We start from the raw sequence: 13,423 nt of genomic DNA on the forward strand, positions 1-13,423 counted from the left end.
AAAAAAAAACAAATTAAAAATTACACAAGAAGACTCTTGTTAAATGTGTAGAAGAATCTCGCTTCGGAAAACTCCTTCGGACACATGGAACAGATCAATATCCAATGTGATATTGTTCAACATAGCGGTAGCTCTTCCTACAGGCATAACCATCGGCAGGTTGGTCCTGTGTATAGGAATCTGAAACAATCTATGCCGACGCTGTCTTAGGTAACTATCGGGAACATACAGACCAATGCTCTGGATAATTTCAGGATTATCGATCATACCGCGCAATCGATAATGCATCGTATGTAACCAGTATTATCCTGATCGTGAAATATAATACAGGAAGGAAATATGATCAGTCCTATCAAGTTACCTTAGCTTCAGTTACCAGTCAAGAGTGATAAATATTTGAGTGAAAATGATTTATTTTTACCCCCCTCTGAATCGAACCCGAGACCTCCAGAACGATTGATAAACGTGCTGGCCGCTACACTACGGAGGTAGACTATTTAAGATATTTTGTTGTTATTATGAAATTAATAATACGAAAAGAAAAAAAACTTTCATATTTTGAATCAACAGAAATTCAGAAATATTTTGATAAAAAACGCATAATAAACAATTCGACAATGACTAATGCCTCTTCTCCTATTTTTTATGTTACTACTGATTTTTTTTTAATACTTTCTACGAACATAAAGACTTTCATACACAGTTTACAGTTCTTGATAAAGACAATAGATTTTAAGAAATAGTGTTATGTACCAAGTAAAATAAAAATAAATACATGTTTTAGATTGATATTAAGTAAAAGTAATAAATACATATTAACGTCAGAAAATTATCTAAAAAAAATTGGTTATTTTATTTCATTCAAGATAGTGTAAACGTACTTATTTCTAAATTAATGAAAACGGTCTCCATTCATTTGTGTATAATATTAATCTAACCACTTAAATTAAAGTGACATTTATAATTGAACACTGTACTTCAAAAACGTTATAAGTTACAAATGTTCACGAAAATAAGTTACGTTTATGTACATATACATATTTATAAATATTTTTGCGATACTAACTTTTTTTGTTAGAAGCTCAAAATAAAATGTTTTATAAGGGGCCATTTTGTTTTTTATTTGATTAATTTAACACTTTTAATTTTCTCGTAATTGAGATACCCGTATAAATTTATCAATGCTTCTATTCTAATGAAAAAAAATCATATAAATCCGGTAATATTTTTGTTTCTTATTACTTAAGTGTTTTAAATACATCGTGGTTTTTATTACTAAAATTTTATAATTGATACTATATGATATAAATGAAATTTTTGTTTTTTTTTTTCTTAAAATATGTGGTTAGAATAAAAAAATTCCTACAAAACTACATTGACAGCAGATACATTTTCACTCTCTTGTAATATTTTTATTTTATTTATTTATTTAAAAACATATTACATACATAAATCAAATATACATATAATATTCCCGATGAGTAATTTCTATTCCTCATTTTGGGACATAGAATTAAGGTTAACAAGACTGGAACACAAATAATAAAGTACCAAAAAAGATTTTTTACTTAAATAACCAAAACTAATACTAATACATGGCAAAATATAAAAATAAATAGGTATATTTAATAGGCACAAGAAGCCTATTTAAAATAAGTAAATGAGAAAACATAAGGTAAGAAGCATATTTAAAATAAACAAATGAGAAAATATAAAAAATGAGAGAATATAACAAACAAAAGGTAAAAACAAAATTAGAAAATATGACTAATCACTACATATAAATCTTTCCAAAAAGTACCTTCTCAGATCATTTATTTTGGATCCCCGAATGGGTTTTATTTTATATATGTCAGGCAGCTGGTTAATTTGGTAATATTACACTTGGTAGACTTGTATCGTTTTTAAAATACACAATTCAATTGCATTAAGTACTTGGTACCACATGCTGTACCAGGGAGTTTTAATTACTCTGGTATCCAATAGAGAGAACAGTGTTCGCTTTATATTATGGGCCGCACTAGTGTTTATCTTGCATTCATCTCTATCGCACGTATGAGACACAAAGGACAAACGTTCATAGCAAGCGGTTCTGACGAGATACGAGTTTAGCCGTCTGTTTTCAGTACTATTCAAACATTTATTCTACTTTTCCTCTGGTCTGTTCAACAGCTCGTCGTTTTCAAAACAAAATACAGTGAGTTATTCCAAATTGTGAAGTTCCGAAATGTTCCCACGTTGATTTTTTTCGCTCCTAAAAATGGTGCAGTATCCGAAAATACTCATTTTGCTCGGTGTTTTTTGTGCTGTGGAAAGTTCTAACAATGGAATTAATTTAGATGATTTCTATTTGGTGTCCGATCAACAAAATACCTTCAATAATATCATCGTCCAACCGAAAACTTTATCGAATGATAATTTTAAATATAACAGAAGAAATAAAAGAGCTATTAACGATTCAGAATCAGATATCGAAAATAATCTAGAAAAGCTCGTTTTCGCACAAAATGCTGTCACTATCGAAATTGAAGACTGGATTATTTTGCTGGAAGAAAATAAACATTTTTCTTTCGGCAACAAATTTGCGGAAACTTGGGTAACTGATAACAAAGAAAAAAAAGTACCGGAACTGAAAGAACAAGCCACAAGTTGCCGATTTTATACGGGTTATATTTTTAACGAGCCCGAGTCAAAGGCAGCCGTGACGATATGCAATCTGAGCTTCTATTACGGCTTTTTCACAGCGGCTGGAAAGTCTTATTTCATCGAACCAACTGCTTATCCAACTGACGGACATATTGTCTATAAAGCCAAATTGCCAAGTGTAGAAGGATTCAAAGACCCGAGGGGGGTGAAATACGACCCAGACGCTAATGACTCAATATCTGAGAGTGGCTCGGATTCAAATCTCTCTCGCCCCGATGGAAAAATCCCCAGAGAGAATTCACGGAGTGGAACCGGAAATTGGCAGGGAAAAGATAAAAGAAAAGTCCCATTAGGCGTGGAGGAAAAGAGAAAAGTAAATAAGAGGAAACGGTGCACGCACTGCGAGAAGGAGGCAGTGTTTAATCTTACCGGAGACACCATCCTGGATGACGTGAATTTTAATTTTACGGATGAGGACGTGGAAGGAACGACCAAGAAGGTGGATAAAAGTGTCGTCGAGAATAATAGTTACGATGATTATGATTATTCTGAACCGCGGGTTAGCGAGCATTGGAGTAGGAAGGATGATGGAGATGAACTTGGATACTTCGCAGACCTTACTTGGGAGACCAGACCATACCCAGGTGGAAATATTTCATTAATTGTACTTAGTGGTAAAATCTATCCATTTTTAATTTAAGTATTACTTAGTAAATACCACTATTTCTTAAAATCTATTGTGACACGTGTTTCACCGTTTTCATGCGGTATTTGAAAATGATGTATAATGTATCGAAGCATGTGTCACAATAGATTTTAAGAAAAAGTGGTATTTACTAAGTAAATCTTAAATTAAAAACATAATTAATTAAATTTCATAATATGGAACAAATAAACACAAAACATTTTGATTAAGTTTAAAAGTTTTCTATTTGGGTATATTGTATAAGAATGCTTTACAATTATCTTTGAAAAATTGAAAAAACAGACCCAACCTTATTATGTGATCGAAAAATATATTGTGTTGTGACTCGTCTTTGTTCTGTTATTGTGACGTAATGTTTCGCAATTTTCAACAACGCGTGTATTTGACATTTTTAGAGAATGAAACAATGTTTTCTTATATAACATAGGTAATGATTCGAAAAAAGACAATAAATGTAATTTAATCATTTTCAATGGATTCCTCAATAACTTTAATTAAAAGAAATTTTATTTCGCAAAGCCATATGTTAGTCTAACCGACGATTCTTCAAGAAATTGCAGCAAAGATATTAGATATAATATCTGTACTGCAATTAAATAAAAAGCATAAATCTTTATTTTTTGTACATTAAAAGGATCGTCAAGTTTATGGTAAAGTAAAATAATACTCTCCTTATCATTCATCGATCACTTTATATAATAACACTGAAAAACGATACTTCATGATTACTGGTTTGGGAACGACCATTCCATCATCAGGTCAAATGTAGACAAAAGTGAAATTTCTACGCAAAGATATAGTTTAATTTTTTTTTATAAATATCAACTTATTTCGTTAAATGTAGGGATATGAGTTGCGTTTATATATATTTCTAGACAATTTAGGTTCATATCAGACAATTAATAGATGAATAATGATATTAATTTGATAATATGTAGTAGAATGCATGGGTGACAATTCGCTCACTCCTTTCAAGAACGTCATAAATTAAAAATCGTCAATTTTCAGTTGTGCATGTTTTCGGAATGCCCAGAAAATGTACTATATCCCAGCAAAAAGGCATATTTTAACTAAATATTAACCCGCTACAGGGCAAAAAGTATTGTTTTTGCATTTTGAAGAAAAGGTATGGTTTTATTATTTTTTGAGATATACTAAATATTTTTTAAATTGAGAAAAAACCTAAAAAGATCTGTTGCACAGTAAAATGTTCAATAAGTGGCTTGATATTTATGTTTAATACATTGTGTTAAATATTTTTAAACTTTAAGAAAGTTCTCCTGAAAAATCAATTTTTTCGATTTATGACGTTCTTGAAAGGAGTGAGAAAATGGTCGTATTTTCATTTAGTATGTACTTTTTGGCAAGAGAAAACATGTTTAAACAGAGTTAATGTATGTACACAAGGATCTTTTAGAGGGTTACATTTTATTTTGCTTTATGTCATTTATTTTGAAATATTTAAATTATTATTTAACCCTGAACAGAACCCGTGATTGAAAAATGGTTGGAAATAGCTCTTGCCGTGGATTATACTGTCATTGATTTCCATGGAAAAGACAGGATAAGACAATACATCATGGCGTTACTTAATATCGTAAGTATAAAGTTTTTATTTTAACTTAGAACATAATATCAAATGAATATATACTTACATTTTTTATATCTAAACATAAATGAAGAAGAATTTGGAAGTCTGAGTATTAACAGGGCTTGTAACTTGTCATAGGCTGGTTAAGTGAACACTTTGCACACGTGCAACATTAACCATTCTACCCATGATTGACAACCACACTACTATTTTTTTTAAACTTCTAGATATTATATTGATCAATCTCATGACACAGTACATATAAGTTCACAACAGCCATATATGTTGGATCGAGGAAAGCTTTTATTAAGCAGAGACTTTATTTGTCTGAATCCTGGATAATATTCATATATGTACTTAAGACTCGCATAAAAACTTGATTTAATTTTTTATGCAGCTTATAATTTGACTAGTTATTTGTTGTTAATATATACTTCTTTATTTTAATTTGCATAATTTAATATATACGAATTACTTTTCAACAAGGTGAGCGCTATTTATAAGGACCCTTCTTTGGATGCGAACCTTAACCTTGTCTTGGCTCGACTGATATTTTACGATGATAAGAAGGACTCTATGATTGAGGAAGGAAATGCCAAGAAATCATTGGAAGACGTCAATAGATGGAATTATCGGCTAATTGGAAAACTCAGCTATGGTAATTATTAATTTGATAATTCTTATGAATTTAAAAAAAAAAACAAATTTATAATTTATTTATAGGTTTGGCATATTAATTTGTGTTTTAAATGTTAAATCAAACACTGATTTTTTGAGTTTTTGAGATTTTATGAGAAAAAACACATGAAAATCAATTTTGTGACAGTTGATTCGCTTAGTTATGGCATTTCATTCGTTTGAAAATGCCATAACTAGGTGAAACAATCTTCACAAAATTGACTTTTATCGGTTTTTTAACAATAAAATATATTTTTTAAAACCTTATTCGCATCCCAATGGTGCATAGGGCACTGTTTCATATAGACGCGTGTTATTTTGATCGTTTACACATGAAGGAAAGGTGATCAGCCCTCCGCTTCAGGTACCAGTCTAGGGTAATATTGAATTCATATTACAGTAAAAAAAATCACTTATATTTATTTGGCCCCCCCTGGGAATCGAACCCGGGAACTCCGGAACGGTAGCTGAGCTTGCTAACGAATACACTACGGAGGCGGACAAAATACAATTTAGTGGACTAAAAAATATCAGTGTTTGATTCAATATTTAAAACATAAATATTTATTGTTTCAGAATTATGTTGGAAGCTTGTATCAGTAGGATTCAACTTACTGCCTCAAGCTATCGCAGTGAGAGATTTTGCGTTTTGCACTATAAAAATCTCACCAAATGTAAAATTATCAATACGAGTATATCTCGTTACTATAGACATCTATTGGTGAGATGAAAAAAGCATCTTTTCATCTCACCAATAGATGTCTCTAGTGAAGTTATAGTGATTCAAGAACAATCTTTCGAAATTGGTTCTCGTAACGATGTTATACTATTTGTTACGTATTATGAAAAATTCCTCGTGGGTGACTCTCATGATTATTTGCTGTCCCCATCTAGTACGAGTATTATAAACTGGCGTTTAAATTTGACCTTAAAACCGAAAGCCTTTAAGAAGAAAAAATACCTAAGACTGGTTTTCACTCCCTTGTATCCTTTCCTCATTCAGTTGTAATAGTAATAATAATAATAATATAATAATAATAATAATAATAAAACCCTTATCCTTTCCTCATTCAGTTGTAATAATAATAATAATAATAATATAATAATAATAATAATAAAAAAATAATAAAACCCTTATCCGCACCCCAATGGTGCATAGGGCACTGTGTCATATTAACGCAGTGTTATCTTGATCGTTTACACATGAAGGAAAGGTGTTCAGCCCTCCGCTTTAGGTACCAGTCCATGGTAATATTGAATAAATATTACAGTGAAAAAATCACTTATATTTATTTTACCCCCCTTGGGAATCGAACCCGGGACCTCCAGAACGGTAGCCGAGCATGCTGACCATTACACTACGGAGGCGGACATTCCTTATTCAGTTAAATCAAGGAAAACATATTCGAGTTAATCAACGGACAAATTACCAAAAACATACTACAAAACACCCATAGAACCATAAGATTTAAACGCAGAATCTGGTGGGAGGCTAGACAAAATTATATTGTTTTATATATAGGGGGTCAAAATTAATCATATGAATAACTTTCTTTCTAAAAAAAATTATAATTTTGAGCAATGGAAATCTTCATTTAGATCTTCACAATTTTTTATCGTTTAGTGGAAAATATGATATCCGTCATGGGCTGCCGCCAGTGTTGATACACATTTATGTCCGTTTTATCAATCTGTTTGTATACTGCAGCTGTTTAATTTATGTCCGTTTTATCAATCTGTTTGTATACTGCAGCTGTTTAATTTACAAATCTCAAATATGACTGACGTACGACACAATTTGTAAAAGTTATAACATATTCCGATAAGGTGATTAATTTTGTGCCACCCTATGCATTAGTTAAAAACATAACAAGGCAGGGGTTAAAACCCATGGTTTTATATAATTTTTTAGACAAAAACGATTTAATATTAATGTCAGTCTGATGACATGTGTAACAATGAAACTCGTTCAGTGGTCAAAACTATAAAGTTATTGTGTTATCCATCAAGAAATGTATGAAACTTAAATCGTAAATATATGTAAGATAAAAAACAGATTTTAAAATTGTCATTTAGATGAAAACCCTCATGATGTAGCAGTCTGGTTGACAAGAGAATACCTCGGAGGTCCGTCAGGATATGCTCCTGTTGCTGGAGCCTGCGATAGAGCCCGAAGCACAGCGCTCAATAAGGACGAAGGACTCGCCAGTGCTTTCATCATTGCTCATGAGATGGCACACATGTATGAAATAGTGTTTTTTAAGTTTCTAATTTTATTACTATTCATTTTGATTCACCACCCCATTTCTTTAAATTTTCTAATCTAATAAATATATCATTTGTAAGTAAAAGTTTACGGTAAAAGAAACTTTGCTGACAATACTATGTAGTTCAACGATTTTTCAGAGTACGGCACTATTAGAGCAACGGTCTTTGCACACACTGATTTTCATAAAAACTTTTGCGATTTTAAGTTTAATTCACGATTTTTTATTAATATTACATTTAAAATGATACTAAAGAAGAGGCAGATATAATAGAGAATAACCCCTTCAAAATTTTATGGTGAAAGTTCACTTTGAATTATCAACTCTCGAGATCAATAAAGTAGTATAATTTAATTGGAATTAATGAATCAGAAGTACAGAATTGTTTACATGAAATTAATTCCATTTCATTACTTCATAGAAGCCGGAAAGTTGAAAATTCAACGATATAAATATTTGCTTTTAATTTTCAATTTCTTATTTATTAAAATAATAATTTTGTTTGCTTCTATAATATGTTCTAGCATTCGTTCCTTCTCTATTTCCTTTCCCACATAAAATTATGTATTTCACGTTTGTCATCACAATCCCCTCAAATATATTCCATTCCTCAATCGAAAAATCTGGAGTACATGAATGATACCACCTCACGTTCACACAATGAATGATCAAAATAGCCTTGTATCAATTTAATGCAGTGCCCTATGCACCATTTAGGTGGAGATTTCGGTCTAAGAAAAGGAACACTCGTGATTTAAATTCTTGTATTTTTAGAATTTTTCATTGTTTTTTTCAATATATGTTATTAAAGTTGTAAATAATTATTTTCATTTTAATATAAGTATGTTTAAATATCAAAAATAAATAAATATATTTTTCACTTTTTAAATCATGGAAACAGTTTGACATCGGAAGTAACAATATCTAAACCACGTGTTCAGAAGCTTAGCCACGCATTTATATTAAAATTTATTATTATTCTTAAGTTGCATGTTCGACCTCACAAAAAAGTTACATGTTACGTATTAAAAATGAAAAATTAATACGTTTTATAATAATATAAGGAAAAAAATTGTATGTACTTAAATAATAAGTTAACTGAGTAAAAATATCCAAAGTGTAAAATCTTTTCGCTTAATTCAAGCTCAATATAATCCTGTGCTTAAAAATCAGAGCACAGAAAATACCACGTTTCACGTTATCACCCTTAAATTGTAGCAATGAATATTCATGAACGGCCACAGCAGAGAAGATAAATATTTATTCCTGGAGTTTTAGTGGACAAGACAATTATTTCGCTAATTGCAGATTAACTTAATTGTGAGGGCTTGATTAAGGTCCGTCTCCTTGTTTAGCTATCAGAAAGTTTTACTGGAGACGTAGTAATCAAAGCTTAACACTTGGTTTCCCAATTTTTTAAAACACTTATCCAATAAAATTTTTACTTATAAGAAAAAATGCAAATTTTAACAAAAATATTAATTGCTCTAAATTTACCATGACGATACAAATGTATGTAAACAATATTCATTCAAGTTCTTCAGAAATATTTTACATGTGCTTTCATGGATCGGAAACCATATTTGAAAAATATTTAAACGCTAGTCAAAGCAAATTTAATTATTAATTTAGGAAAAAAATGTTTAGTATCACTAACCTGAGTAAGATAGCCTTTAATCGATGTCAGAAAATTTTAATAGCGGCAAGTGGCAGTTGAAATTATGAGAAAAAAATGTTCATACTATAAAGATTTTGTTTTTATTAGAAAACAAAAAAATTTTGACATTTGAACATTTGAAAAAAAATTGTGAGTACCTATTTGTTTTTGAAATTTTGTAGTAAAAGTAAATATATTTAAAAAATAAATAGTTTGATTTAGTGATAAACGTGATTGTGAGAATTATTTCCTGTACTTTTCCTGTAACCGAAAATCGATGTTTATTTATGGATTTGGCGTTTAATTTGTAGAACTCCATTTAAATTTATTTATTAATTTTTAAATCAAACACAGATTTTTGGTTTTACTAAGTTAGTTGACTCAAAAAATCTTTGTTTGATTTAAATATTAATACGTAAATCGATGTTTGGTCATTTAGGGTTGGCGGTGAAAAGCCGACTCGACTAAAAATTCGGCTTTTCGCCGAAAATCGGTAGTTAATGTGTTCAGTTATGAGTAGAATTATTATTGTTAAATTTCTTATTTATTTTATTTGTTTGTTTTCTTGAACAGTTTGGGATTGACCCACGATGGTGACTTGAAGGCGGGCAATAAGTGTGACGATGAAGTAACGAGGGGAACGATTATGGCACCAACGGTCACTGCTAACTTCCATAGATTTGCCTGGTCATCATGTTCCAAAGAAGAATTCCATAGAAACCTCAAGTAAGTTTATTTGTTTGTTTTTTTTTATGAGTAATGTTTTTTTTTTAAATATACAATAAAACATATTATAAGGCTCTGAGTATATTTTTAGTAATATTTTATTTTAATACTTTATTTTTATATAATAAATATTCTTTGAGTGCATTGCCTGATTGATAAGGATGATCCCTGTACTAAATGAGACAAAATTACATTTTTTAAATACAAGTAAATATTTTATAGGAAAACCGTTGAATATATAGAAATATGAAAATAAAATTCAACAAAAAAGAGAGATATTATTAAATAAAGATTAACAACAAATTTAGAAAAAAAAACTTATAATACAATAATTGTAATTAAAATTCCAATTTATTTAGGAAAAACTGACCACGTTTTACTCGTATACGTATACTAGCTAGTTTTTAATTTTTTCTCGAGTTTTTTTATATGTTTATTTGTTATATTACATGTCTACTTTAAATCTTAAAATCGGAATAAAATGATTTAAATTTTTATCAAAAAAGCCTTAAAGTGATCACGTTTCAACACGTTTAGGGTTAAGTGATCACTTTATACACGTACAACATGCCATATAGACATCAATGTAAATTTAGAAATACATGTTATGTCCTGTGTCCAAAAAATACTTACAACATTAGAGTAGGATGGTAAACATATCAGATTTCATTAATTTATCTGAACTTACAGTAAATGGTCGTGTCTACTGAATGCGCCTGGAAAAAACCATACAATTCTGCAGCCTGGAACTACACACACATTTTCAATGGACGAACAATGCCGCATGGAATACGGCGATGGGTAACATATTGACCTTTTTCTCCTATCGAAGTATGGTTTGAGAGCTAGGTATCCAAATCACATTCTCAAAAGGTCAGGCATGATAATTTACGTATTCTACATTGACCATTTTGTGGGCACAAGGTTTATAGACGTCGTTGTCACGTTCATACAATAATTCTTAATGTCTCCACACGTGGCCATCACATTGAAACAATATGCCACAATACTTATAAATGTCCTTTCCTAGTTGATATAACATAACATAACATAAAGTCTTTAGATGATAAATAGTCGATACAGCTTTACAAAACTTTTTTTGTCATTTCAACATAGATGAAGAAGAATAAGGAAGTCTGGGCATATACAGGGCTATATCACAGGCTGGTTAAGTGATCACTTTATACACGTGCAACATTCACCAATTCTACCCATGGTCGACAACCACACTACTCATTTTTTGGAACTCCTATTCAATATATTGATCAATCTCGTGACACACTACATATGAGTTCACAACCGCCATCTTTGTTGGAATGAAGAAATCAGGTTACGAGTCGGAATAATCACCGCGTATGTACGAGGAGATGCATGAATGTGGAAGACGCGAAGGTTGTTAGCAAAGATATATTGTTTTAGCGTTCTGTTCTCTCTGTCTACCCTTGTAGCGAAGCTAGTTAAAATCAGTGTTTAAAAAAGTGAAATGAATTTACTCTGAAGTCGAAAGATATACGAGAGTCTTTTTTCCATAAGGGAGTTATTTAAACGAATAAAATCAAAAATTATTTACAATTATATAATTTATAGAGTTTAGGGGGTGGTCGTCTCTTAGTCTTACATTCCGTCTCGTCATCTTCGCAAACAAAACTTTCAAATGTAATAATTTCACAAATTAATTAATCCTCTAAATGATCTCGCGGAAAATTTTAATCCCTGATAAAATAATCTTAAATAAGAGGATTAAGGGCTTTTAACCGGTTTATCGGGGAAATAGGCTGAATTTTATTCCTTAGAAAAACCGAGTTACGCTGTAATCTTGTATAATCGCCCAATTTATCCGTGTGATTTAAACTGTATACTAGCCGCAAGAATTTTATTTTATTTCACGAAATGTTCTTGCATTTAATTAATTAAGTTTTCAGAAGATACGAAATGTTCATATATTTAATTAAATAAGTTTTTTTCTGTACGAAATGTCCAAGCATTGAATTAAATTAGTTTTTCGACGAAACGAAATGTTCATACATTTAATTAAATTAGTTTTTCGACGAAACGAAATGTTCATACATTGAATCAAATTAGTTTTTCGACGAAACGAAATGTTCATACATTTAATTAAATTAGTTTTTCGACGAAACGAAATGTTCATACATTGAATCAAATTAGTTTTTCGACGAAACGAAATGTTCATACATTTAATTAAATTAGTTTTTCGACGAAACGAAATGTTCATACATTTAATTAAATTAGTTTTTCGACGAAACGAAATGTTCATACATTTAATTAAATTAGTTTTTCGACGAAACGAAATGTTCATACATTTAATTAAATTAGTTTTTCGACGAAACGAAATGTTCATACATTTAATTAAATTAGTTTTCCCACGATACAAAATGTTCATACATTTAATTAAATAAGCTTTTTCGATACGAAATGTCCATACACTTAATTGATTAAGTTTTTTCGATACAAAATGTTAATACTTTTAATTAAATAAGTATTTTTGACGTAACGAATATTCATATATTAAATTAAATAAGTTTGTTAGCGGTACGAAATGTTCAAACATTTAATAAGATAAGTTTTTTCGATGCAAAATTTTTATTCGTCGATATGTATTTCGGTTGTATGTCCACCATAAAATAAAACATTTCAAGATAGGTGAACAGTTATTTCAGAAGTGACTTTTTTACAAACTTTATTACACATCTTTTGCATTATCCAACATAATATAAATACAAATACAGAAAATATATATAAAATCTAAATACAAAAAAGATCCCACAAAGGCATGGCCTGTGTGTGGGTATACATTATATTAAGGTCATAGTAAAGAGCACTCGCAAGAATACAGTAGATATTATAAGAAGTAGAACTAGAATAAAAGTGTTAATATAAAATACAAAAAATAAAAAATACTTGACTAACAGAAAACAAAAAAAAAATATTTAAAACAAAAAAATAGAATTAAAAACTTAAAAAATAAAAAAAAGGATGAAAAAGTTAAAAGTTATGTAAAATGTAAAAAGTTAGCAAGCATGTAACCACATGAGTGATACGTCTACAAGAAAATTTAATGCAAAATTGGTTTTCAGATTTTTCGTTGTTGTTTGTGATAGGGAAAAATAATGTAAGGCAATGAGAGCTAAATA

General features: G+C 30.0%; 1 protein-coding gene across 1 annotated transcript in view; it reads left to right on the top strand.

The window, feature by feature from the left end:
- The first annotated feature begins 2,019 nt into the window (after positions 1 to 2,019).
- LOC148313086 (A disintegrin and metalloproteinase with thrombospondin motifs 1-like) overlaps positions 2,020 to 13,423 on the top strand; it is a 44,238-nt gene continuing 32,834 nt past the window's right edge. The window contains exons 1-6 of the mRNA XM_088268245.1: positions 2,020 to 3,290; positions 4,840 to 4,949; positions 5,430 to 5,601; positions 7,698 to 7,863; positions 10,119 to 10,271; positions 10,962 to 11,072. Coding sequence (XP_088124371.1) covers positions 2,261 to 3,290; positions 4,840 to 4,949; positions 5,430 to 5,601; positions 7,698 to 7,863; positions 10,119 to 10,271; positions 10,962 to 11,072 — 1,742 coding nt within the window. The 5' untranslated portion in view covers positions 2,020 to 2,260. The remainder of the gene's footprint in view (positions 3,291 to 4,839; positions 4,950 to 5,429; positions 5,602 to 7,697; positions 7,864 to 10,118; positions 10,272 to 10,961; positions 11,073 to 13,423) is intronic.

The sequence above is a fragment of the Brachycentrus maculatus genome, unplaced genomic scaffold, assembly GCF_059751285.1.
Source record: "Brachycentrus maculatus isolate JH-2025_06_01 unplaced genomic scaffold, ASM5975128v1 h1tg000023l, whole genome shotgun sequence".
Classification (NCBI taxonomy): Eukaryota; Metazoa; Arthropoda; class Insecta; order Trichoptera; family Brachycentridae; genus Brachycentrus; species Brachycentrus maculatus.